The 24477-nt window shown below is 53.6% G+C and overlaps 2 protein-coding genes across 3 annotated transcripts; both read right to left on the reverse strand.

Annotated features, from left to right (window-relative positions):
• Positions 1-9170: 9170 nt before the first annotated feature.
• FOXS1 (forkhead box S1) lies at positions 9171-10470 on the reverse strand. Its single transcript, XM_019645730.1, has one exon. It carries the CDS (start codon positions 10414-10416, stop codon positions 9424-9426), a length of 993 nt encoding a protein of 330 aa, XP_019501275.1. The 5' UTR covers positions 10417-10470; the 3' UTR covers positions 9171-9423.
• Positions 10471-11634: 1164 nt separating this feature from the next.
• Positions 11635-22413, reverse strand: LOC109384413 (interferon regulatory factor 4-like). Of its 2 annotated transcripts, none has more exons than XM_019645729.1 (8): positions 22029-22413; positions 16780-16969; positions 16378-16475; positions 15426-15537; positions 15223-15288; positions 14163-14534; positions 13466-13584; positions 11635-11721 (listed from the first exon to the last, which is right to left on the reverse strand). In XM_019645729.1, exons 1-8 carry the CDS (start codon positions 22317-22319, stop codon positions 11677-11679), a joined length of 1293 nt encoding a protein of 430 aa, XP_019501274.1. In that variant the 5' UTR covers positions 22320-22413; the 3' UTR covers positions 11635-11676. The 2 variants fall into 2 exon arrangements, with proteins under 2 accessions (XP_019501274.1, XP_019501273.1); XM_019645728.1 differs by lacking the exon at positions 11635-11721 and adding an exon at positions 13094-13223 and having other exon boundaries at positions 22029-22409.
• Between the last annotated feature and the right edge of the window lie 2064 nt (positions 22414-24477).

Raw genomic sequence — 24477 nt, forward strand, 5'->3', positions numbered from 1 at the left:
CGCCCACCTTCCTTGCGACCACCAACACACAGGAACTCCATGTGAGAGAAAGGACGCCCAGCCAGGCTTGGATGAGGGGAAGAGGAGGGGCCTGGGGGACATGGGAGACCACCCCCGAGCTTGCCTGAGGGCCAAGCTGGCTCAACCCATCCACTCCAGGCCCCCATCCCAGGGGTCACCCGCAGCCTCAGATGATGGGGTCAGCAGGCCCAGGAGGAGTGAGAAGGCCATGGGGCAGTCCCCGTCCTGCTCTCAGCTTGTGCCTTGTAAATAAATGTACAGGTGGCATGTGCTTCCTTCCCTCTGTACCCACTTGGGTGAAGTCACAGATGACCACTGTTTAGTGAGAACTACTGTGGGCCAAGCACTTTAGTGACGTCAGTCAGTTTGCAGTGTAGCCATCACCAGGGCAGCCTCAGGGGCCAGACTGCCCAGTGCATGATCTGGGCAAGTGGTTTCCCCACTTTGTGCCTCAGTTTCCTCACCTGTGAGAAGGAGGTCACGGCACCAGCTAACATTTATGGGGTGATTACTGTGTGCCAAGCTCTACTTAAGCATTTGTATATAGATATTAACTCATTTACTCTTCAGAGAAAGGTTATGCGGTAGATATTATTATTATTCCTATTATAGAGGGGGAAACTGAGGACCATAGAAGGGAAGGAAGTTGAAGGCTACTTAAAAAAGCAGAATCTGGGGCTTGAAAGGAACTCTTCCGTTTCCTAGAGCAGGGCCCTGCTCATGAGCCCACCCTGCTTCTCACCAGAACAAGGTGTAAGCAGAGAGCAGTCTTTGCTGGGCCCGCGGTGATGGGGAGTCTCCCAGGAGGTCTGGGAAGAGAGCTCTTCTCTGCTGGGCCACAACCCACCTCAACCTAGGCCCGGAGTACAGAGGAGGGGGCTCCATCTGCTGGAGGGGGAGGCCAAGAGAGCTTAACCCTAACTGGGCGCAGCCTTTCTGGCTGTGAGGACAACTCAGAAGTAGAACTCGCCTAAGTGGGGCAGGTGGTCTGCTGGCTGGGGGCGTATCTGTCTATTGGTTCCAGCCGGAATGGCAGTGACAGCCGTTCACACGCATTGAACATCTGCTTGGTGCCGGCTCTGGCCCAGCTCCATGTGTTCGTGATCACATTGACTGCTCACGGTGACCCTGCTTAGCGGGCATTGTGTTGCGTCCATGTCTCAGATGGGGAAGCCAAGCCTCAGGGAGCCACTTGCTCAGGGTCCTATAGCTAGTCAGGGGCAGAGCAAGGATTTGTACCCGATCTAGGCCCAGAGCCCCTGCTCTTTTTTTTTTTTAATTAAAGTTTATTGGGGTGACAATGGTTAGTAAAATTACGTAGGTTTCAAGTGTACAATTCTGTAATACATCATCTATATATCAGACTGTGTGTGCAGAGCCCCTGCTCTTAACTGCTACACTGCTCACCTCCTGAGAATCGTGGACTTGCCCACATTTTGAGACCAAGGCAGTTCATCCCCTCCGTCCTGTGCCTCCATGAACACTGGCCTGGAGGGTGAGACCAGGGTCCTCACCACCACCCCTTTCCTCTTCCAGCAGGTGGGTAAAGAGTCCTGCAGCAGCAGGTGCCACACGGAACGGGTGACTCTTGGGCCTGAGCCTGGTGGGGTTTGTAGTCAGGGCTTGGGGGGGCCTGGGGAACCTGGCCTGGGCTCTTAGTGCTTATGGGCAAGGACCGCATGGCTGTGGATCCCTGCTCGCCTGCCCACCCACCTGCCACCTGCCAGCTGGGCCAGGCCTGTGGTTTCCTCTGAGTTTTCTCGGCCTTGCTGGCCCCCACCCAGGCTGAGCCTTGGCCACACAGCGTGATGATGAGGGATGAGTCACCGCTGTGGGGCGGGGGGAGGAGGAAATGAGGTCCAGCGAGAGCAGAGATTCAGGCCTGGATCCAGCTGGGGAAACCGAGGCCAAAACGAGGAAAGCCCCCTCGGCAGAGACAGCAGCAGCTGGGACTAGAACCCAGGACTCCCAACTCCCGCGCAAGCCTCAGTTTCCGCCTCTGTGATATGAAAATGACAACCTCAGCTTTGCTCTCCTCTGCCACTCCTAGGGCCATTGTGACATTCGAGATATGGGATTGGGTGTTCATTCACCATATTTCGCAGGTGAGGAAAATATCTTCAGAGAGGGAAAGTGACTTTCCCAAGGCCACACAGCAAATTGACATGTCCTGGGCAGGAATCCCACCCAGAACTATGGAACAGGGCTGATCACTGCCTTTATTCCCATGCTCTCCCAGGAGTACCTTAAAAAGCCCTTTTTGATTCATTAGGTGCCTCCTTCGGGCCTCTCCTAGTCCCTAGGGGTAACAATATAGATGGGGAAATGGGGATTCAGAGAGATTTTGCTCCTTCCAAGGGTCACAGAGCACATGTAGGAAAAAGCTGGGATGGCAGACCCTGATACAGGACTGAGTGTCTGCCCGTCTGCAGGCCTGGGCCCCACCCCCATCACTTTCGCTAGAGCTCCCATCCCCAGCAGCCTCAGGGAGGGAGGGTGGGGAGAAAGCTTTTTCACCCTAGAAGCCACCCTAATGGAGGGAGTGAACCCTCAGCTGGCTTGGGCCTGCCCGCTGGAGCCAGGGCCAGAGCCACGGCTCTAGGTCTGGGTTTCTGCCAGTCCCAGGTGCCAAGCTGTGAGTGCCCCCTGCCTCTTGCGTGGTGTGCTCTGCCCTCTACAGTGCCTATCACAATGCCACTGCTGGAAGTGACCTTCCCTGCAAGGTGCCTCCTGGGGCCAGGGCCACGAGCTTCCCCGGCCCAGTGTCCTATGCCTCCCTTCTGAGCCAAGAAGGGTTAACAGCCTCAATGGGACAGCTCCTCCTGGCTGGCCCCAACCCAGACAGCGTTCCTCCAAGACTATTTCCTGCCTCTGGGCCTTGGCCAAGCCCACAGTGACCACCCCATGGGCTGAGGCTGCATCTGGTTTGGATTACGCCAGGGCTGGTGACGCTGCCTTTTCCTGTCTGTGTCCAATGGCCTTGAATTCCACCGGCCACCTTGGACCCACCAGGGCAGCAGTGGGAAAAGATTCAGCCAGTGACAGGGCTGCCTTGATGGTGTGAAGCAGCCCAGGCTGTTCTGAAGGATGTGCCCACCTGGACCAAGGTCCCACTCATGCAGCCTCCCACCACCTTTTCCTCCCTTCACCCTAATGGACGATATTTATTGAGCACCACATGATTCCATGAATGAATTCATTTTATCCCCATCCTATGAGTGAGTATTTTCATTACCAGCATTGCACAGATGAGGAAACTGAGGCACAGGGAGTCGATGGACAAGCCCATGGGTTCCCCGCCAGGAGTCAGGATGCTAAGCTGGCAGTCTGATTTCCCACACATCCAGTCACTTCACAGCTATTTGTGGAGCCTTGCTCTGTGCCTGACTCCAAGCTAGAGCCTGAAGATGAATTAGTCATGGTCCCCACCCTCAGGGAGTTCACAGCCCCTGGAATGCCAGCGGGTAGGAGGTTGGGAATGACAGTGAAGCTGGAAGGACATGGAAGAAGACACCCCTATTCTTGTCCCTCCAATGGGAGTGACAGCCAAGCTGAGAGCGAATAGGAGCAGGCTTTTTCCAGATCAAGTGAAGTGGGAATTCCAGGGAGAAAGGGGGTCTCGTGTCTGAAGACTTGGAACTGAGCACAAGCTTGTCTTGGAGTGTTCCAGCAGGGCTTTTGCATACGATGAAGCAGGGAATACGTCTGGAGAAGCTGGCAGGACCGCAAATGCCAGGCTGGATCAGGGCACTAGGGAGCCATGGAAGATTTGGAACAAAGGAGGGGCATGGTCAGATCTGTGGTTCGGAAGGATCCTGGCAGCCAGGGAGCTCAGTGAGTGGGAGAGAGAGATTGGAGGCAGGGAGACCCAGAGGGGAGCTGGGCCATGTCTGCTTGAGAGGTTTTGAGACCTGTGGGGACAAGGAGGAGGGAGACACAGACTCACGCGCCTCTCGGGAGACAGGCTGGTGACAGAGAGACAGAGTAAAGGCAGGTCAGACAGAACGGGGTTCTATTCTACTTGTTTCCCTCTCTGAGCCTCAGATTTCTGTCTGTGGAGTGGAGCAATAATAGTACCTGTTTCCCAGGGCCAGTTGCAAAAGTTACATGAGATGCGTAGATACGTGTTGAGCAGCTGTCACATGCTGCTGACCTTATGTTTGTCCCACAGCTATTTCTCTAGCCCCTACTATGTTCTAGACACTGTTCTAGGTTCTGGGGATAAGCAGCCAGTTGACAAAAATCTCTGGCCTTGTGAAGCTTCTTTCTGGCAGGGGAGAAGTCTGAAAGGCAATAATGAATTTCGAATGGGTTGGTGGGGTGGATGCGATGATTACGAAGGGCTTCTCTGAGGACGTGAAGGGCGTGCGGGAGTGAGCCCTGTGGGGATTAGTGGAAGACTGTTCCAGGCAGAAGGAAGTTAGCAAGTGTGACGGCTATTTGGAGTGAGGGGAGGGCAAGAAGCCAAGATGACGCCAGGTCACACAGGCCCCTGAGGACTTGGGCTTTTGCTCTGAGTGGGTAGGGGAGCCCCAGGGGGTTCTCCGAGATTTGATCCACGGCGAATGGTTGAATGGGTGACCATGACTCCACTTGTCCACTCAACAAGCCTTTATTGAGGGCTTGCTTTGTGCTGGTCCCCGGATTAGGGAAGTGGATACAGTGAATAAGGCGGACCCAACCCCTGCCCCCTGAAGCTTACCTTCTAAGGCAGAGACACAATAACAAGTGACTACACACAGAAATGCGTAATTCCACATTGCAGCAAGTGCCCCGTGTGGAGGAAACAAATAGGGTGCAGAGGAGCATAATCTAGGGGTGTGTAATCAGATCAGGAGGAGGGGAGGTTTCCCTGAGGAGGTGATATTTAACTTTGGCTCCGGATGTGATGAAGTCAGCCAGTGGGGAGTGAGCTTTCCAGGTGGAGGGAACAGCAAATGCAAAGGTCTAGAGGTGGGAAAGGCACTCACCGGGGAGTCAGCTGTCTTAACTCTTGAACTTGGAGCAGGAGGATCAGCCTCTCATTTTTATCCAAGAGAGATCAGGGCGCTCTGATAACTGTGGTCAGGAGGAGGCTTTCCAGGGGCTACCAGGCAGGGTTCTGGCTGACTCTGGCCTGTTGTTAGCCTGGAACCACTTCCTTTAGCCCCACCAGCTGCCTCCCTGAGTTACCACCCAGTTACCAGCAGAGCAGGAATAGGGGGTTGGGTATCTCCCACCTGGACCTGCAGAGGATGGAGGTTCTGCCACATGCAAAGAAAGGGGCAGAGAGGACTGGGCTGAGGGGATGAGGCCCTCCGCTGGGGATGTTTGAAGTTCCGATTTCGTTCTTGTTGACTGAGTTGTACACATAGTGTGCAGGACCGGGCTTCCCAACTACCAGTCTTGAGGGTTAGAACCATTGCCCCCATTTTACAGATGAAGAAACTGAAACTGAGAGGTAAATTTACATGCTCGAGGTCACACAGCATGAAAGTGGAGATGCTGGGAATTAAATCCAAAGCCTTGCCTATATAAGGCTTCCCTCCCTCTGCAGACCACCCCCTACCTCCATAGCAGCTGGACCTTCCCCTGGGGATAAATCAGGTAAAGGGGAAATGCCCTCCTGGGGCCCAAATATTTCTCTATTGTACTTAATAAACACTTCTATTGCACGTTTCATATGCCAGACTCTGTTCTAAGCACTTTGCTTAACTCATGTAAGCCTCACAACAACCCCATGGATATAGGTAATGTTCATGTCCATATTTTATAGATAAGGAAAACACAGAGAGGGGAAGCAACTTGCCCAAGGTCACACAGCTAGAAATTGATGGAGCTGGACTCTGAACCCAGGCAGTTAGACCCCTGGGCTCCTGCTCTTAGCTGCTGCGCCTCCTGTGTCTGGCAGCCTGGCCATCAGGGAGATGGAAGCCTGTGTAGGGAGGAGAGGGTTTGGCTGGGGCCTGGATTCCTGGGTTCTGTACACTCCCAGGAGGCAGACATGCCAGGCTGGCTGACACAGCCTCCCCTTCCTTCTTCCTCATCACTGCGGTGGCCTCCAAGCGCCTCGCCCTCTGTGGGAGAGGGTCTCCCCACCCCTGGCCCAGGCGCTGCCTGGGGTGTGGGAAGGAGTGTTGAACTCTGGGCAGTGGAATGCCAGAAACCAGGGAAGGAAGCGGGTGGGCGGAGAGCAGGAGGGGAGATAAGATGTGGAGGGTGGAGGAGCCTGCTGAGGAAGACCCAGCCCTGTGGGTGGGGGTGGCCTCCTTGGGGGCAGGGAGAGCAGAGACCAAAGGACCAACAGGTGAAGAACCTGAAGACAGTCCTTCAGAGCTGCCAGACTGGGGTGGGAAGGGGCTGCCTCTGAAGGCAGGGGACTCCCCTTTCCGGGAACCCCACGTGACAGGCTCTACTTGGTGTAAAGGAGATTCAGAAATCGAGCAGGAGATGTTCTTTCAACTCTAATATTCCAAGAATCTGAGCTGGAACATTCAGAAATACCACTGATTCTACTGTGTTCAATTTTGATTTAACAAGGTGGCTTAGTACCCTTTTTTTGCGTTAACCTGCTGAGAAGGAGGGGGAGCTGGGATCTCCTCCTGGTTTCAGACAAACCTCCAGTGAGGAGAGTCCTTGAGGCAGAGTCAGATGGGATGGCCCTTGTCCCTTAAGAGCTTAAGGCAGCAGAGAGGGAACCCTGGACAGGTACAGAAGACAGTTCTGCTCTTCCCGTGTGGCCTTGGGCATGCCACTTACCGTCTCTGGCCTTGGTCTCGCCATCTGTGCCTAGGTGCTCTCTCTAGGTTGGCTCAGCTTGGGCATTCTGAATCTCTGCTAAGCACTGTACACTCCCTCCAGGTGGGGGTGGCCAGGCAGGAGCCAGAGGGTGTCTGTTGGTCATGGAAAGAATGTGAGGGCAGGAGGCCCAGTGGGTGGGGTCCCCGGACTGGGCAACAAGCAGAGGGCAACATGAGATCATGGTGTCTGGGCCTCCTGGTCCAGGACCTCTGGGGATGGGATCCTATCCAGGCCATGCCCCAGGTTAGACCCTCCCCTGGGACCCAGTCTCAAAAAGTCAGGCGGCCCCACCTCCACTCCCTTGGGCAAAGGGAGTGAAATCAGGGCCAGAGAGGTGGGCACTGGTCCAGTCTCATGCAGCGAGTCCAAGGCAGGCACTAAGCCCAGGATCCTGCTTGGGGATTGGGGCCGAGGGCGCCTGTCTTCACTTCTTGACTACGTGGGCGGCCCGAGAAGGATGTGGAGAGGGGGCTCATGCCCAGAGCTGAGTCTCTGCTCCTGGGTGTGGGGGACTCTTCTGCATGTTCCTCAGGGCAAAGGGTGGGCAGGGGATACAGCTTTCTTCTCCTCAAGCCCTGACCCCGGTTGAGAAACTAAACCTCCTCAGGGGAGGGCTGGGCAGGATGCAGGGGCCTGGGCTCCTCCAGGCAGGCCAGCCTCCCCGTCCTCCTTCTAGCTCAGGACACAGGCTGGGAAGGGACTGGGGTCACCAGGTCTCCACAGGAATGCACCACAGGGAACAGTGCCCAGCAGAGGCCTCTTTCCCTGACCCAACTGAGAAAGAGCCCCCACCCCCCTGAATCTGCTTGTCCTTGTCTCTATAACTGTCTGTCTCTGTGCATCACACACACACACGTCCCGAGACATACTGACCCACACAGGCACACACCACTGTACAAACCCACACAAGCGCCTCCTTCCCGCCTTCCTCACCCATGTCCCCACCACACACAGGACCTATCTCTCCTCCCCATCGCTCGATGGGTTCCAGGCTGGGGTCCGGCAGGCATGGTGGGGAGGGTCCCCACAGCTGGCCCGGGGCATTTTCCCAACCCCTTGGCCTCAGTGAGCCCCCACCCTGCAGGTCCCCCTTCCACCCTGGCTCTGGAGTCTGTGGGAACCAGACAGTTGGGGCTGTCCAGCCGGCTCGCTTCCTCCCAGGCCCCAGGGGACCTGCTGAGGGAGGAGAAAGCAGCAGAGACTGAAGTCAGTATGGCCGCCTGCCCAGGAAGGGCCTCTGGAGGGGATGGGACTGCCTGCACGACGAAGGGGTCTCCAGCCCCCTGGGTGTCACTTTGTGGGACATAAGACCCTCTGGGCCACTATGCCAAGACCGGAAAGGGGTTCCCCAGTATTCCTGGACCTTCTCTCCCTATACACATTATCCAGATGGGGATTGGGGACTGAGGCTCCAGAAGGAAGCCATTTGCCTCAGCAACTCTAGTATTAGGGAGTGTGGGGAAGGTGAGGTTTCAGGTCCCTAAGTCTGTTCCTGTGATGGGGGCCACAAATTCACACATTTCTCTTGTTTGCCCAAGGGGGCAACTAGAGCAGGCCAAAGGTCAGGGCTCTGTCACTTCTGATCTGTACCCAGGACAGTTACCCTCCTGCCTCCACGAGAGAAATGCTTTCTTCAAGAGTTACCAGGGGAGCTCAGAGAGATGGGGGTTCAGGGAGGTCCCCATTCCTGTGGGAGATCCAGATAAGAGGATTTGTGCCTGCCTTTTGAGCCGTGCAGGGCATAAAGGCTGCCTTTTTAGCACCGGCATTCCAGCCTTCCCCCTTCCCTGTCACCACCAGCTCTGCTCTTGCCCTATGTTACACCCCTGTATCTTCTCTCAAACTGCAAGTCAGGGGCTGAGGGCAGAGCACACAGACCTGGTTTTGATTTCCTCTCTGCCACTCATGTGTCATCTGGAGTCAGAGCTAGTGAGTCTCAAACTCTGAGCCTGTTTCCACCACTATAAAATGGGGATACATTTCCGTACCACACAAGATTCGGTGAACATACATATATATAAGCCTGGGGTAGAATAAATACCACAAATGTTCATGGTTATGCTGATCGCTCATGATGGGGGCAGCTGAGTCACAGAGTTTGGGGCTGGAGAACCAGCCCCTTAGGCCAGGCCAGCCTTACCCCCTGCCTGGTGTCTCTCTGGGTTGCATCCCACCTCTCTTTCTCCCATTCCTTGCTCCCTCTGCCTTCCTGGGAAACTCCCTGAGCAAGTCCCCAGCAGAAGAAGGCCTCATGTAGGATATTTCCATCCGGGATCCCCCACCCCTGCCACACAACCCCACAACCAGAGCCACCCCATACAGAACCAGGTGTCCCGGCCCTCAGCCCCCAACCATCCAGCAAGCTGATCCTCGTCATCACACTGGCTTTATTGGCCCTGAAAGCCACAGAGTAAATCCCAAGGGGGACCCCACTTCCCCTCACCCCCAAGTCTGTCCGGAGGTCCTGGGGGCTGGCTGAGTGTTCACCACTCCAATCTTGGCTTCCTGTCCCAGCTGTCATTGGCTTGCCAGGCCTGGGTCCTTTGAGAGCTCCCAGATCCTAGAGTCGGCTCAGCCTTGTTGGCAGGGGTCCTGCAGGAACTGCCCAAGGCCAGGCAGGCTTCACTCGAAGAAGAACATTCCTGGCGTCCGGTATAGGCAAGGGGTCAGTCCCAATGGGTAACCAGAGCCCCCCTGGACAGGAAAGCTGCCTGTAACCCAGGGTTCCTTGGGGTCAGCTGGTAGGGGCAGCGGGGCCCGCAGTGAGGCTGGAGGGGTGGGAGGCACAGGGGAGGGGGCTGCTGATGCCAAGAGGTGCTCAAGGCCTGGGTCAGTCCCCATGCAGAAATTCAAGGCCTGCAGCCGGCACTGGTAACTGCTCCCAATGCCCGCCTCAGGAGTCAAGGTGGGTGTAGGGGCTTTGCTAAAACCCTCAGCCTCAGAGAAACCAGCAGAAAAGCCAAATGCTGGGCATGGGGAAGACGAGGCGGCTACAGGGAGCTCCCCTGGGCCTGTAGGCTTGGGCGTGGGCATCTCTTTGTGCTCCGCGGATGGCCGGGACCTGACATCAGTGGTTGCTGGGCACATGCTGGTTGGCAAAGCCCCCAACAGGCCCCCAAAGCTTAGGCCCTTAGGCTCTGGCAGCTCTGCTGGGAATGAGCACTGCCTGCCAGTCGTGGCATCAGAGACTCCTGGGTCCTGGCTGGTCACTCTGAGGGGTCCACGGCGTGCCTTGGCAGGGCCCTTGGCAGCCCCAGCACCTGCCCTCCGGGTGAAGCGTCGGCGTCGGCGCAGGAAGCTGCCGTGCTCAAACATGTCATGGCAGTCGGGGTCCAGTGTCCAGTAGCTGCCCTTGCCTGGCTTGCGGTCATCGCGGGGCACCTTGACGAAGCACTCATTGAGTGACAGGTTGTGGCGAATGCTGTTCTGCCAGCCAGGCCGGTTGTGGCGGTAGAAGGCGAAGCGGCCCATGATGTAGCGGTAAATGCCGCTGAGCGTAGCTCGCTGCCCTGGGGAGCTCTGGATAGCCATGGCGATCAGGGCTATGTAGCTGTAGGGAGGCTTGGTTGGCTCGGCCGCAGGGGCCAAGGGCCCGGGTGGGGGCTGCTGCTGCATGCTGGCTGAGCTGGCCGTGCTGGCCAGGCTCACGGCTGCTGGGACCACAGGGACCAGGCACGGCGTCCAGGGCTGGTGTCCGGCACAGCCTGCCTGGGCTGGTTAAAAGGCCCACACTGGCCCAGCCTCCCAGCCTGGAAAGGCAAAAAGGGGTGGGCCCACCAGGCTGCCCTCCCTTCCTCCCTGGCCCCCCTCCTTCAAGGCCCAAGAGGGGCGGGCAGGAGAGGCCAGGATTGGGAAGCTGTAAGCAGCTGCCAGGGGTGAGGAATTGGGAGGGAAGGGACTGAGACCCTCAGCCCACACGTGCTGGGTCGCGGTGGCTGGGGGAGGGACAGGATGTGAAATTGAGGGAGACAGAGATAGAAACAAAAAAAGATAGAGGCAGGGATGTAAAGAGGGAGAGAGAGAGAGAGCGAGATACTGAATAAAAGACAGACAGACAAAGAGAGGTACAGACATAACAAGAGACAGCAACACACAGTGAGAGATAGAGGCAGAGACGTAGAGACACAAAGATAAGATAGAAAACACATACACGCACACATGCATGCACATAGTATACAGAAAAGGAATCACTGAGAGAGAGAAATAAAGAAGTCTACAGAGATAGAGAGAAAAAGGGAGATACAGAGAGAGACATAAGTACAGACACAAGAGAGGGAGGGGCAGAGAGACAGAGAGACACTCATACCTGATGAGAACCGAGAGAGGTAGACTCTAAGTGCTGAGCTATACAATGGGGAGTCTCCTTGAGAAAAGCCACAAGGGCCTCTCAAGTCCTCACCTCCAGTTCCCCTTTTCTCCTCTCCTCCTCCCAAGCCTGTGGCCTACTTCTCTTCCCCGCAGTGCAGAGCCTTTGAGGTCACACTATTCCCTGCCCTCCTGGCACCAGGGTGTATGCAGGGCGGGGCGCCTAGGATGGTGATGAGAGCTCGCCAAACCCAGTCGGCTGAGCCCTGGCGCCCTCTAGCGACTTGTGTGAGGAGGACAGCCATCCTAGCAGAGACATCCCCGCCCCCTCAAGAAGTGTCTGGAGCAAGTCCCTGACCCTGGCTGAGCTTCAGTTTCCCATCTTTAAAGTGGAGCTGGCGACTCTTTAGCTGTCCGGGCTGTGGTGAGGAGGCAACAGGCTCCCTTACATGGAATCCAGCACCCTCCAAGAGCCTAGCATAGAACAGGACACAGCAGAGGACTCTGAACTGAGGCTCCTTGCCAGCTGCAGCCTTGGGCCAGGAGTACAGCGAAGCCCAGGACAGACACTCAGGCCTTCTGAAAGATGGAGTAGCCTCCTCCATGATCTCTCACCTACAAGTAACCAAGACAGAGGGCACCTACTGTGTGTCATTCTCCGTGCTAGACCTGCTCACCTCCCTTCTCCACATTTACTTCTCAGACCAACCCTGCTCCAGCAGCCTTCAGAGCTTCCTTTGGATAGATGAGGAATCTGAGGCTCAGAGACGTTACGTGACTTGCCTAAGGTCACACAGCTAGTGAGTGAAAAACCTGGGATTTCAACCCAGGATTCTGTAACTCCATAACATTATCCTTCCTGTGAGGGGCAAGGGTAGAGGGCAATCACTGGGCTCCCACTGTGGGGACCATGCTGTTTTGCTCTATCCCCAGTGTCCAGCATTTTTACTTCATTTGTTGAATGAAGTAAAAAAAAAAAATAGAGATCCGATTGACTTCTGTCCTTTGTTGAATCATACAGTTTCACCCCATAAAAGAAGCTTATGAATATTATCACTAAACGAGATTTATTATATTGCCATTTGTAAGAGGAGTCCTATAAAGTCAGAAATCAGGAATGGAAAAAAGGTGTGATATCTGGGGCGGAAAACCGTGACTTGCTGACGAGGCAGGGTCAATTGCCTTCATGGCTGAGGGGCCTCCACCCAATTCTCAAGGACTCCCTACAACTTATAGTTTGCAAACACTGACAGTGCTTGGGGAGGGGGTGGACTCCTGGCTCCCACTTTGGCTTCTGCCTTAGCACTCTGTTTGGGGGCTTGCCTCAGTTTCTGCAAAGACACTATGTCCTGGTGCTGTAGTTCAGTGGTTAGCACCCAATGTCCTGGGTTCAGTCCAAATTCTCTGTTTTGGGATTTCCTCCCCTCCACACCTCCCCCCACCCCCCCCCAAAAAAAAGAAAATTGGGGCACTAGATGACCCTAGTTATAGGTGGAGGGAAGGATCTGGAAACTCAGCCCCTCAGAAGCCCGGCAATTCTTTTACTGGATGGCCCCACTCTAAACAACCCTGAGAATCTAATTATTGGTAAACTCAGGTTTCAGCAAAGCTTATAATGGATCAATCACAGGGAAGGTCTGCTTTAGGTAAACAGTTATAGGCATGCTGGATTCTCAATAAAGAGATGAAGTCTTGTGTCTTTTGCCTTAATTGCTGTTTCCAGAATCTCAAGGTCAAGTTCGGTTTCCATCTTCTGCCCCAGGCCCAGTTGCCAGGACAGATGCCTAGGCACTGCATTCCAGGGCTCCATCTCCTTGGCTGAGAGGCTGAAGGTCACAATGGGTTTCTGTTCTCTCCCAACCCACCTGGGCAGAGGGTAAGGGGAGGCCTCAAGTACAATGGCTCAGTTCGGGCAGGGCTGGCGTGAGATCTGCACCTTAAGGGGTGCTGACTTTAGAGGGTAGGAGAGGAGGAAGTGGTTGCTTAGGGCTGAGTCAGATGTACCATCAGGTCAGTGACACGTTTGGGCTGAGGGACTGGGAACCTGTGGCTGCAGGGGCACTGTGGCTGTGGCGCTTCGAGTGCAGGAGGAGCTCTCGGGCGAAGACTGGCTCCACCTGCAGGGGATGGGGTGGGGGACAGTGAGCCAACTTTTTCCACTACCCGCCCTCTATGCTCCTGTGGAAAGTCACAGCCCTGGTGATAGCCTTCTCCTCACATGCATTTTATATGTAGGGTTACACAGACCAGGGGGTCAAACGGCAGGTCAGGGGCAGAGCTGGGACTGGAGGGAGCAGTGAGGGGCTGTTAGGAGGGGCCTGGAGGGTGTGGTTCTCCGCTGGAGTGGTAGGTGACTCACATGGGCCATGATGAGCCGCTCCTCCGGCTGGTCCGGGGGGCCCGGATACTCCTCACCAAAGCACAGGCGGATCTGGTACTCAGGCTCCGGGCAACCATCCTGCAAGTGGGCCTGCAGTTCTACAGGCACAGAGACTGTAGGGGCTGGGCCAAGATGAAGCATCCCACCTGGTGCCCACCTGTGCTCATTTCCCTGCCCATATCCCCACCGTGCACCCATTTCCTAAGCCCGCTTCCACGTCCTGATTCCTGTCTTTATGTCCCACATCTGTGCCCACTTCCAGGGCTCATGCCCCATGCCTTGTGCCCCATGCTCGCTGTCCACCCCATGCCCATGGCCATTCATCTATGCCTATCTTGTGCCCAGTGCCCCAGTGCCCACCATATGCTATGACAACACGTGCCCAAGTCCTATGCATATGCCCCACACTCAATGCCCCAACCTGCCCTGCGACAACACCTCCCATACACCTATGTCCATATCTGTGCCCAGCTATCCTTATGGCCATATTTGTTCCCACTTCCAGTCTGTTTCATGTCCTTTGTTTCAGTGTCCACCCCATACCCAGCTTCCTTACGCCCATTCCCCTGTGTCGACATCTTGTGCGCCCACTCTCCTCTGTTCGTGTCCCTTTGCCCACCCTTGAGCCTAGCCACTCTGCCCTGCACCACCAGCGGTCCCACGGTCGCGCTCTTACCCGCAAGGAAGCGGCGCGTATCGAGCAGCTGGCAGGTGCTCTCGCGCTCCAGTTTGTTGGGCTGTGCCCGGTGCGGGGCCAGCGGGCCGCGCCAGTACACGCGGCCCTGGCACAGGCGCTTGGCGAATACGCCCTCGGGCGCCACCCACAGTAGCACGCCGCGCTCCAGGTGAGGCAGCAGGCGCTGCAGCACGAGGGCGCCGGGCGGCGGCTCCGGGAAGCAAACCTGCGCGATGCGCGGTGGCGGCCCCAGCAGGCTCTCAGAGGTGGCGGGGGCTGCCCGCGGGCTCAGTTGGCAGCCCTCGGCCGTACGCGCGATGGCTTCACGCACCAGCTTCGCCCCGTAGAACAGCCGCACGTGCAGCCAGCAATCTGCGGCAAGTGGGGAGAGGGCGAGCACAAAGCATTGGCTGACCCCTCCCCCCAACACGCAGGGCAGGGGACCCCCAAGGCCCCCCTGGCTCCCACCTCGGGAATTTTTGACGTTTCCTCCCGATAAGTGATAATAATCTAGTGGTGGTGATGGTGGTAATAATTGCCGCTTCTACTAAAAACAAACTGGTAGTTGAGCTTCAAACGCATAGGGCCTAGGACCCTCTGTACAATGGGGGCATGACACTGAGGCCCTTCCAGCCCATAGAGATTTTAGGAGCTTCTTCCCAACAAATATTTTAATAACAACAAAACAGCAGTCTCCCATGTGAGACTCCAGCAGTATGCTCAGAAGTTAGAGCTGTGGGCTCTGCAGTCAGGCCCTTGGATTCTAATCTCTCATGGCCACTTAGGAGCTGTGACCTGTTAGTAATTCCCAGGTTACTAATGGAGTGATCTTGGGCAAGCTTCTTAACTTCCGTGTCTGTTTTTTACATCTGTAAAATAGGGGTAATGGCAGGGTCTCTCTCTCAGGTCTGGCATAAACTAAGCCCTCAACAACATTAGCTGTCATTATTGGGAGTCTGCACTGGATGCTTTGGGTGGGAGACAGAGGCTAGCGGGCCCCAACCCCAGCCCTCCCCCATACTGCACAGTGGTCAGAGGGGAGGGCCTTCAGATTCCTTACCAGGGTTGCTGAAGTCCTCAGAGGGCGAGGGGCTCCAGGAGTGTGTAGGGTCTTGAGCCTGGTACCCTGGGGAAAGAGCAGAAGTAGCCAGGTGCCACCTCACCCTGGGTCCCTTGACCCCTAGATCAAGGTCTTGGAGGAGGCTGGGGAAGAGACAAGAGTGGGGGAGGAGACAAGGGCGGGTGAGGAGAGCCCATCCTTACTGTGGTCAGCCAAAGGGCCTTGGAGCAGGGCAGCTGGAGGCCGTGAGCCCTGCTGGGCCAGCGTGAGGGGCTGCTCCTTGTTCTTCTCTTCTGTGGCTAATCCAGAGCCAGCCTGAGCATCGGGAGAGAGAGAGGGTCATGAGGGTGAAGAGGAGTCCCCAAACTGTCTGCCCTGAAGCAGAGGGAGGTCTGGGCAGACTGAAACCCAGTTGGGGTTGACAGGGACTTTGAGGTTTCAGAGCTCAAGACCCTTCCCCCAGAAAGGTAAAGAGACAGTTGATGGGGTTGTTGGAGGTGATGGGGTCAGAGATGAAGCTCACTGTGATAAAGAGAAAAGTGCTAGGAGTGAATGGGGAGACAGGGAAGAGAAGTGATAGAGATAGGGGGACAGAGTGATGGAATGAATGTTGATAGGGGCATTAGGAAAAGTGGAATGGACCAGGCTGATGGGGGGATGGGGACAGAGCAATGAACCACTGATGATGGGGGAGAGGTGATGAGATAGAGGTAATAGGGGTGATGCAGACAGAGATGGAGCTGGAGATGATGGGGGTAATGGCAAGAGTGAGAGAGCTGGAGGTGATTAAGGGGAAGGGAATACAATGGTAGAACTGGATCTGATGGGGTGAGTGGAAGCAGAGTGATGGATCCAATGATGATAGGATACAGAGGGTAATTTTGGAGAAAATAGAGTTGATGCAGACAGAGTGATGGAGCTGAAGATGATGGAGGTGATGGGAACAGTGACAGAGCCAGAGATGATGGAGGTGAAGTGAACAGAATGATGGAGCTGAAAATGATTTGCAGAGATGGAGTAGAGATAAGAAGTAGAGCTGCTGGAGGGGTGGTGACAGAAGGGATGAGATAAATGTGCTGGAGACCATAGAGAGGGTGGTTTGAGTGAGAGATGACTGAGCTGACAAGGCTGCAGCGGCTGAGAGGGCACACTGACCTGGTCTGTCTTGCAGCCTGGCTCCATCCCTTCCCCAGGGGGTTCCTGCTGGCACTGGAGAATGTGTTCCTCTTCAGGGAGAGCACAAGCCCTGGTGACTGGATGGAGGAACAGATAGCCAGTTGTTTCCTGGGCCCCAGGGGGAATCCCATCAACTGAGATGATCCCAGACAAGAGTATCCCAGCTCACTGCATGATCTCAGGCAAAACCCACCTCTCTCTGGGTTTCTTCCTTTTCAAATGGGGAGATAAACTGGGTGGCCTAAGGCTCCTTTTGTGTTTACCTGTCCATGAGTTTAAACTCAGTAAGCCCACCATTTCTCATTTTACAGATGTGCAAAGTGAGGTCCTTATTGCCCCGAGAGCCATCTTTGGCCACTACCTCCAGGGGCAGGACGGTACCTGGGCCATGGGCACTCTTGGACACAATCCGGTAGACCTTGTAGGGGTTGGAGATGTCCAGCTGGCTGCGCTCACGCACCTCACAGAAGTCAGCACTCTTGTTGAGGGCACAGCGGAGCCTCGTCTTCCAGGTGGAGGGGTCCTCCTTGTCAGCGCCCTCTAGGTGCTTGCCCTTGTATATGGCCCAGGCCTGGGGATGAGCAGGGGTACTTGGGGAAGAATAGCTTGGGGGCCAGGGGCTGGTGTCACGAAAAGGGATAAGGGCCTGCCTTGCCTCCCACCCTTCTCTCTCTCCCTCTGACCTTCTGTCTCTCCACCCCTCCATTCTTCCCTCTCTTCCTCCCTTCTTCCCTCCCTCCCTCCCTCCACCCAACACATACTTCTTGAGCTCCTACTATGTGCCAGGCCCGAGTTAGGGACTGAATGGGGAACAAAACAGACATGGTCTCTGCTCTCAAGGAACTCAAGTCTAATGGGAGAAGACAGTTGCAAACAGCTCAATGGAAATAGCTATATTCCCAACTATGGACTGTGATAAATAAAACATAAATAGGATGATGGGACATAAAATAATGGCCGTGAATTGCTATCTGGAGAGCCATAAAACCAAATCCCTATCTATTGCCACATACAAAGTAGACTCCAGATGATTAAAAAAAAAACAAAAGAAGTAAAACTGTGAAATTAATAGAAGATAACGTAGGAGAAAAACGTCTAGGGGCAGAGAATGCTTCTTAAAGAAAACCTCAAAGTCATGGACTGTAAGGCAAAAAACTTACAATGTCTGAAATCAGCAAGGAGCCAAAATCTGAAACATACAAGAAACATCTACAAACCAACAAGAAACAGAGAGCATCCCCTAAAGAAAACACTCTTATCAAAGGACAAGAATGGGTGGTTTACAGATGAGGAAACCAGAAACCCATAAGCATATGATTACTTAAACTCATTAGTATCAGAGAAACGCAAATAAACATATGAGATATCACTTGTAAGCTGACAAAATTTAGCCAGTTGGATACCGCCAGGCGTTAGTTGGGATATGGGCACTGTTGGTGGGTGTGGAATGGGTACAGAGCTTCCGGATGGACATCTGGCATTCTTAGTTAAAATAAGTATAAACATACCCTGTGAGCAGAAATTCCAATTCCAAGGGAATTGTCACAGAGGCTTATGAGGGGACCAGGGCCAGGATATCCACTGCAGCGTGACTTGTGGTGCTGGAAAGCAAACTTGTGTCCCTCCCTGGGAAAGTGGATGGGGGTATGGATGTAATGGATGTCCATTATAGAGTCTATGAAGCTTCTAGAACAGCGGTTCTCAACCTGTGGGTCGCAACCCCTTTGAGAGTCGAATGACCCTTTCACAGGGGTCGCCTAAGACCATCGGAAAACAAAAAGATATTTACATTACGATTCATAACAGTAAGAAAATTACAGTTATAGAGTAGCAACAAAAATAATTTTATGGTTGGGGGTCACCACAACATGAGGAACTGTATTAAGGGGTCGCAGCATTAGGAAGGTTGAGAACCGCTGATCTAGAAGCACCTAGGAGTAACAAATTAAATGTACAGAGAACCAGAATAGATATATTCAGAGCATGGTCCTGAGTGTAAGGTAAGACACAGTGAGATCTATAGCACAATATGATGTGTGTAAGGTAAGAATACACACAAAACAGCCAATGCCCACTTTGCAAAAAAACAAAAAACAAACCCAAGATATTCATTAAACACATTAGAATGATTGTGTGTTGTAGTAGAGGTTGATGAAATAAATGAATAAGAAATATGAGGGGCTGCTTTAGAGAAGGTGACCAGAAATGGCCTCTTGGAGGAAGTGGCATTTGAGCTGAAGCCTGAATGAAAAGAAGGATGGAGTCTGACCAAGAATTGAGGGAAGGGTATTCTAGGTAGAAAGAACAGCAAGTGCAAAGGTCCTGAGGTAGGAAGAGATTGATAGCCTCAAGGAAGGCCAGTGTGGCTGGGGGCAGAGCAGTCAAAGGGAGGGCAGTAGGAGATGTGTTGTTTGCACTGATCACATTCAGAGCTTGGGGGTCACACTTAGTCATTGCTCTCAGAGATCCCTGGCTATAGGAAACATGGATGCCACACAGAAGATCCACATTCCTATGTTGGTGCCACTTGCCAGTCATGAGACCTTTAAGGCTTGAGTTTGTTGTCTGTAAACTGTGCCAATGATACCTAACCTCACGTGGTTGTGGTGGGTGTAAGATGAGAGGTCTATGTGAAGTGCTAAGCACAGCGCTTGGCACACAGTCAGTGCTTACTTATTATAGTACTTATTCATTATGTTAAGGGTATTCTAACTCAAAGGTAGCCTGGGCACAGGGCACAGGGTATTATCACCATGATGAGAGAAGGATCTTTCTTTTGTTTACTGCTGTGTCCTTAAGCACTTAGAGCGATGCCTGGCACACAGGAGACACTCGATAAATATCTGTGGAATAAATTGAGCTAGAACTTGAAGGGTGAGTAGGAAGGTGGAGTGACATTCTTGGCCGGGGGAGGAGCTTGAGCAAAGGCTTGGAGGTGTGATAGGGCATAGTGCCTTCAGGGAACAGTAATAAGCATGGTTGGTATGTGAGTCTGAGGGTATGTGTACAGTCAATTCTCGTCATTCGTGGTAGCTATGTTCTGGAAAATCTACACAAACACTGACTCTGACTACTGAACCACTGCTCCTAGGGGAAATTCAGGGCTAGGTGTCTGTGAGCCTCTGGTGACACCATTTTCATCAACCGATGAATACATAACCTTGTTTTATGTGTGTTTCTGCAGGACACTTTAATTGATATAAACAGTTGATTCATTAACATTGAGCTCAAGGCCAACAGCACTGTAATTCATTCACGCTTGAACGATGCTTATCTGACTCATATTTTCTCCGTAAGGCCTTCTTGTGCTTAGCAACACCAGACAGCACTTCAGCACTACGTAGGCCTGGGGGCTATTTTAAATTGTAAAATCACCAACAAAAAGGACAGAAATATTTAAAATATGCCACTAAATAGACCGTGGAAAGGACACTTGTTTAGAGCAGAAGAGCAGAGCGTCCCCCTGTTCACCCTTAGCTGGGAATGTGCACGTTGGTGAATCAGGTGTTTTGCCATTCTGTGCATGTTTGTGAAAGGCCACAAAAGTGCCCTGAGTATGGATTTGGGGATTACAGATTTTAGTAAGTGAATTTGCAAATACGAAATCCACAAATAATGAGAATCGACCATATGTGGTAGGGGGAAAGAGAAGAGGAATTAAGACTAGAAGGTTGAAGCTGAAACATGAATGTCCTCAAAGGCAAGCTTTATACTGTGGGCTGTGGGGACCAGGAAGGTGTGAAGCCACGGAGTCACATTTGTGTGTCAGTGGTGAGATGAGGGATGGGTCAAAGTAGCCAGCATGATGGGGAGGGCCAGGCCCCAGAATCTGTCTCCTCTGAACAACGGCATGTAAGTCTTAAGGGACAGGCCATGCAACCTCCTATTTGACACTTACTGAGCACTTACTTTGTGCCAGGCACCGTGCTCCACCCTCAAGCAGCTGGAGGAGACAGACTCATACAAAGCACTTATAATTCACAGGAAAAGTTGTTCCCGTGGGGGAAGCAGAAGGAATCAGGGATGGCTTGGGAGAAGCACTGAGTTGGAGCTTAATAAATGCATTAAACAAATGGATGCATCAGGGGAGACTCTCTTGAGGAAGAGGTGTTTAAGCTGAGCGCGATGGCAGCTGGCCAGGTGAATGTGAAGAGGAGAGAGTGTTCCAGGAAGAAGGAACAGCGTGTGCACAGGTCTAATGGTGAGAGAAACATGAAGCATTTAGAAACTGAAAGAACTGTCAGGGCGGGTCTAACGTTGGGGAGGAAAGGGAGTGGAGAGAGATGTGGCCAGGGAAGGGGAGGGGCAGTTCCTGTCCGACTTTGAGGCCACAATAAGGAGCGGGGACTTACAAGTACAATGAGGAGTGAGGGAGTGTCAAGGCAAGATTGACATTAAGAACGATCCCTCTGGAGGACTGAGGGGAGAGCCGAGGGACAGGGAAGCAGGGGGCTCAGTGAGGTCACTGTGGTTGTCCTGGTGAAAGACTGTAGAAAGGGGTCCAAGTAGGTGGACTGAAGAGAACTTCTGCGGGACAGGCTAGCAGGCCTTGGTACTGGAGTAGAATGAGACTGGAAGAGAGGGGAACAGCTAGGGCTGAGGTGCCTGGCTCTAAGGTCTGGGTGGCAATGGGTACCATCTTCCATTTTGGAAAACACAGACGTTTGTAGCAGCATGCTGATGAGCATGGTGCTGAGAATTTGCTGAATTTGAGAGGTCTGGAAGATGCAAGACCAGCAGGCTTGGGTCTCCTTGCTGTGGCTGTGGAAGGGGAGAGTGGGACATGAAGAGGGAGGTCCAGGGGTTCTGAGAGCCCCAGAACAGAAGGGGAGGGGGTGGAGACTGAGAAGCAGGGGCCAGGAAGGTAGGAGGAAACGGGGCAGGGTGAGGGGTGGGGTGGTAGGCAAAGGTTCTGGAAACCAATTGAGAATGTTTCAAGGAGGAGGGAGGGTCCCCCCAGGCCCAGACCTCCCCTCCCAGGGGTCAAAAAAGATGACAGTGATGGCATCCTTGGATTTGGCACCTAGAGACAGTAGCAGAGGGACAGAAGCCAGGCAGGGGTGGGGAGGGGAAGAAGGAATGGTGGGGGCGCTGAGTAAGGAGAACTGATGACCAGGAGACGCTTTCCAGGTGCTTCAAGCTGTGAAATGAGAGGGAGGCCAGAGGACGCAGAGCTGGAGGCACTGCTGTTTGGGGTGGTGTGGTGGTGGCCTGACATATGGTTGGTTGGTTGGTTCCTTATTACTTACGGGATAGATTCCCGAGTTTCAATGTAATAATGGGAATAAGCCAGTGAGGATGAAATTCATGATGACTGGAAAGGGAGGGCATTCCTGGAAGTTTCCCAGCTGGTGCTGGGAAACACAGAATATGTTCCCAAGCGCCTGGGTCGGCGGTTTGGGGGTGGGAAGTTGAGGGAGTTCCCATTGGGGGCGTCTAATATCTCGTTGGACAGGGAGGAGAGGCCGCTGAGAGGTAGAGACGGTGATTCTATTTTAAGAGGGTGTCTGAGGGTCTCCCATATATAAACACTATCCTCAACTTAGAGACGACTGTGGCTAAGGACCGTGTGCATCCAGAGCCCTCCCGGGCCAGGCCAGACTGGGGTCCCCGGGCCTCCGCCCCCTTACCCTAAAGAGCGCCGCGTCCTGCTGCGCCTGGTAACCCTGCTTGGCTGCATGCTTCCAGGGGATGCGGAAGAGGGTCTTGCCCGCGTCCTCCCAGCGCAACCCCGTGTAGCGCCCGCTTTCGATCTGCGCCACAAGCCAGTCGCGGAGACGCAGGGGACCCCCGGCCCCCGCCGAGGGTCGCCTGCCGTCGGGAACCTTCCCTTCCTTCCTCTGCCAGGGGTCGCCGGCCATCGGGGACGCAGTGCTCCGGGAGCCTGGTGGGCGGTGGGCGGTGACTGTACCCAGCGCCATGAGGGATCGCGGGGCCACCTGGGTGGCGCGCGGAGGCGGCAAAAGCGAAAGTCTGGCGGGCAGGTTTCGCTTTCTGTTCTGCCCCCTCTCCCTGAAGGCCCTTTCATTTTGCCCCTCCCCGTGTGGCCTGGCCCCGAGGGTGTCGGGCCTCTTGCCCGGGGCAGCTAGAGTTGCTGTGGGACGCCAAGACTCATTGGAGGGTGTGGCGTGGCGTAGCTCCGGCTCTGCCTGTCCCGGGGGACCAGGGGCACGCAGAGCCGTTCCTTGCCCCACCCATGCACCTGTTTTCTGCTCTTCCCAGCCTACCAAAAACTTGTCAATCCCTTTTCAGAAGTTGGAACGGGGTACTGCTTCTCAAACTAAGTCCCATAAGAACTGGGAGGCCTCCATCCCAGATCTGCCGAAGCAGATTTTAACAAGTTCCCCAGGCGATTCTGATCCATGGATCACGCTTGGAAAAGTATTACCTTAAATCTTGGGAGTCCCCATTTACAGATGCTCACCAGTTAAAGCGTTTCCTGCAGTGTCTTGATTGCTTCTCAGAACAGCATGTGAATGAAGATAATTACCCATTTTATTGTTAAGAAGACTGAGGCTCAAAGAGGTTAAAACCCTATAAGGTAACAGAGCTAGTGGGTGGGGGAGCTAGGATCTGAACCTGTGTCTCTCTGTCCCGGGAGCCCAGGAGCTTAAACAGTGCCCCACGGTGCCTCCCAACAGCTATGCCTGGAGTTTATGGATTCCTGGTGGGGGTCTGTGACCCCCTTGAAAGTGTATGCAATTCTTTTTCATGTCTATGCATTTTCCCAAGGTTTGTATTTTTTATTAAATTGTCAAATGGGGTTTGTGATATGAAAGAAGTCAAGTAGCTCAGACTGCTCCACACTTTGCTGTGTACATGGGGAAAATAAGGCTCCAAGAGAGAAACTACCCTCGTCTGCAGTGGGCACCAAATGGGGCACCCAGCCAGCATTGACCAGAGGCTGTACCTCATGTGTACCTGCCAGAGTGGCTTTCATATTCCCTACACTCTGTCCCTATATTCCAGCAGCCACCCAGTTTTGACACTTCTAGTCACAGCCAGGATTCAAACTCAGGCGTGTAGGGCTCCAAAGGGGCACAAAGCATTTCATGTGATTAAATACAAAACTATTTAAATCACACAAAATAATTGCATCCAGGCAGAAGTCTTGAGTGTGTCAGACAATCCCTTCATTTTTCTAGGTGGTAGAGTTGGAGTAATGAGGAGTGTGGGGTCCATAGGCAGATTGCCTGGATTCAAATCCCAAACCCACCACTTGCTAGCTGGTGACATTGGGAACAACCTGTTTCCCTGTCTGTTCAATAGCAACGCCTACTTCATAGAGTTGCTTGAGGATTAAATGAGATGCAGGTAAAGTGTTTCACACATTGCACCCATAGTGAGTGCTCAATAGATGAGTGGTACTATTATTGTTGTTGAGTCAGAATGTGGTGAAAAGAATAATGGAAGTAGAGGGAGTATCATGAAGAACCTGGAACAGCAGATCAAGGTGCTTTGTTTCATCCTATAGATGATGGGGGCCATGAGGGTTTTTAAACAGGGGAAGACACCAGTAGAAATAGAATGGTGTTTAAAACCCAGTGGATGGTGACACCACTAACCAGCCAGGACTACCGCAGGCTCCCTGCGCTCTGATGAGTCTAGTCACGGTGCTCTTCACACAGTCTTCTCCCTCAGGGCCCTTTTCAATGACTGTTCCCTCTGCTTGGAATACTTCTCCCCAGACAGCACGACAGTTCACACCCTGACTTATGTTTTCTTTTGTTTGTCTGTCTATCTGGTGTCTTTCCCACCAGAATGTCAGCAACATGAGGGCAGAGGTTTTGCTCACTGTTGTATCCCACTGCCCAGCACAATGCCTGCCACATAGTAGTTACTCAATGGACATTTGCTGAATGAATGCGGAGCAGGAAGTTGGGCAGCAGGTGGTTGTTTCATCCATCCCTCCACCCCCAAAGCTGGAACCTGGGCCTCCCCCCCAGTCCTGAACACAGTGCTTGGTGTGTAAGAAGAGCCCCATACAGGTGGCTATAGATTATAGCTGTTTCAGAGCCCTCTCAACGCCAGGTTAATTTTACTTTAGGAAAAATCATCCTGGAAATCATTTTGCTGCTT

This window comes from Hipposideros armiger, unplaced genomic scaffold (assembly GCF_001890085.2).
Source record: "Hipposideros armiger isolate ML-2016 unplaced genomic scaffold, ASM189008v1 scaffold_94, whole genome shotgun sequence".
Taxonomy (NCBI): domain Eukaryota; kingdom Metazoa; phylum Chordata; class Mammalia; order Chiroptera; family Hipposideridae; genus Hipposideros; species Hipposideros armiger.

Bases quoted from the DNA above. Each gene is read 5' to 3' on its own strand.
- FOXS1 (XM_019645730.1), bottom strand. From the start codon at position 10,416: ATGCAGCAGCAGCCCCCACCCGGGCCCTTGGCCCCTGCGGCCGAGCCA.
- LOC109384413 (XM_019645728.1), bottom strand. From the start codon at position 22,319: ATGGCGCTGGGTACAGTCACCGCCCACCGCCCACCAGGCTCCCGGAGC. The intron at 14,535-15,222 runs GTAAGGAATCTG...CACTTGCCGCAG, and splicing joins TGAGGACTTCAGCAACCCTG to ATTGCTGGCTGCACGTGCGG. The intron at 13,224-13,465 runs GTGAGTCACCTA...CATCCCCTGCAG, and splicing joins AGCGGCTCATCATGGCCCAT to GTGGAGCCAGTCTTCGCCCG.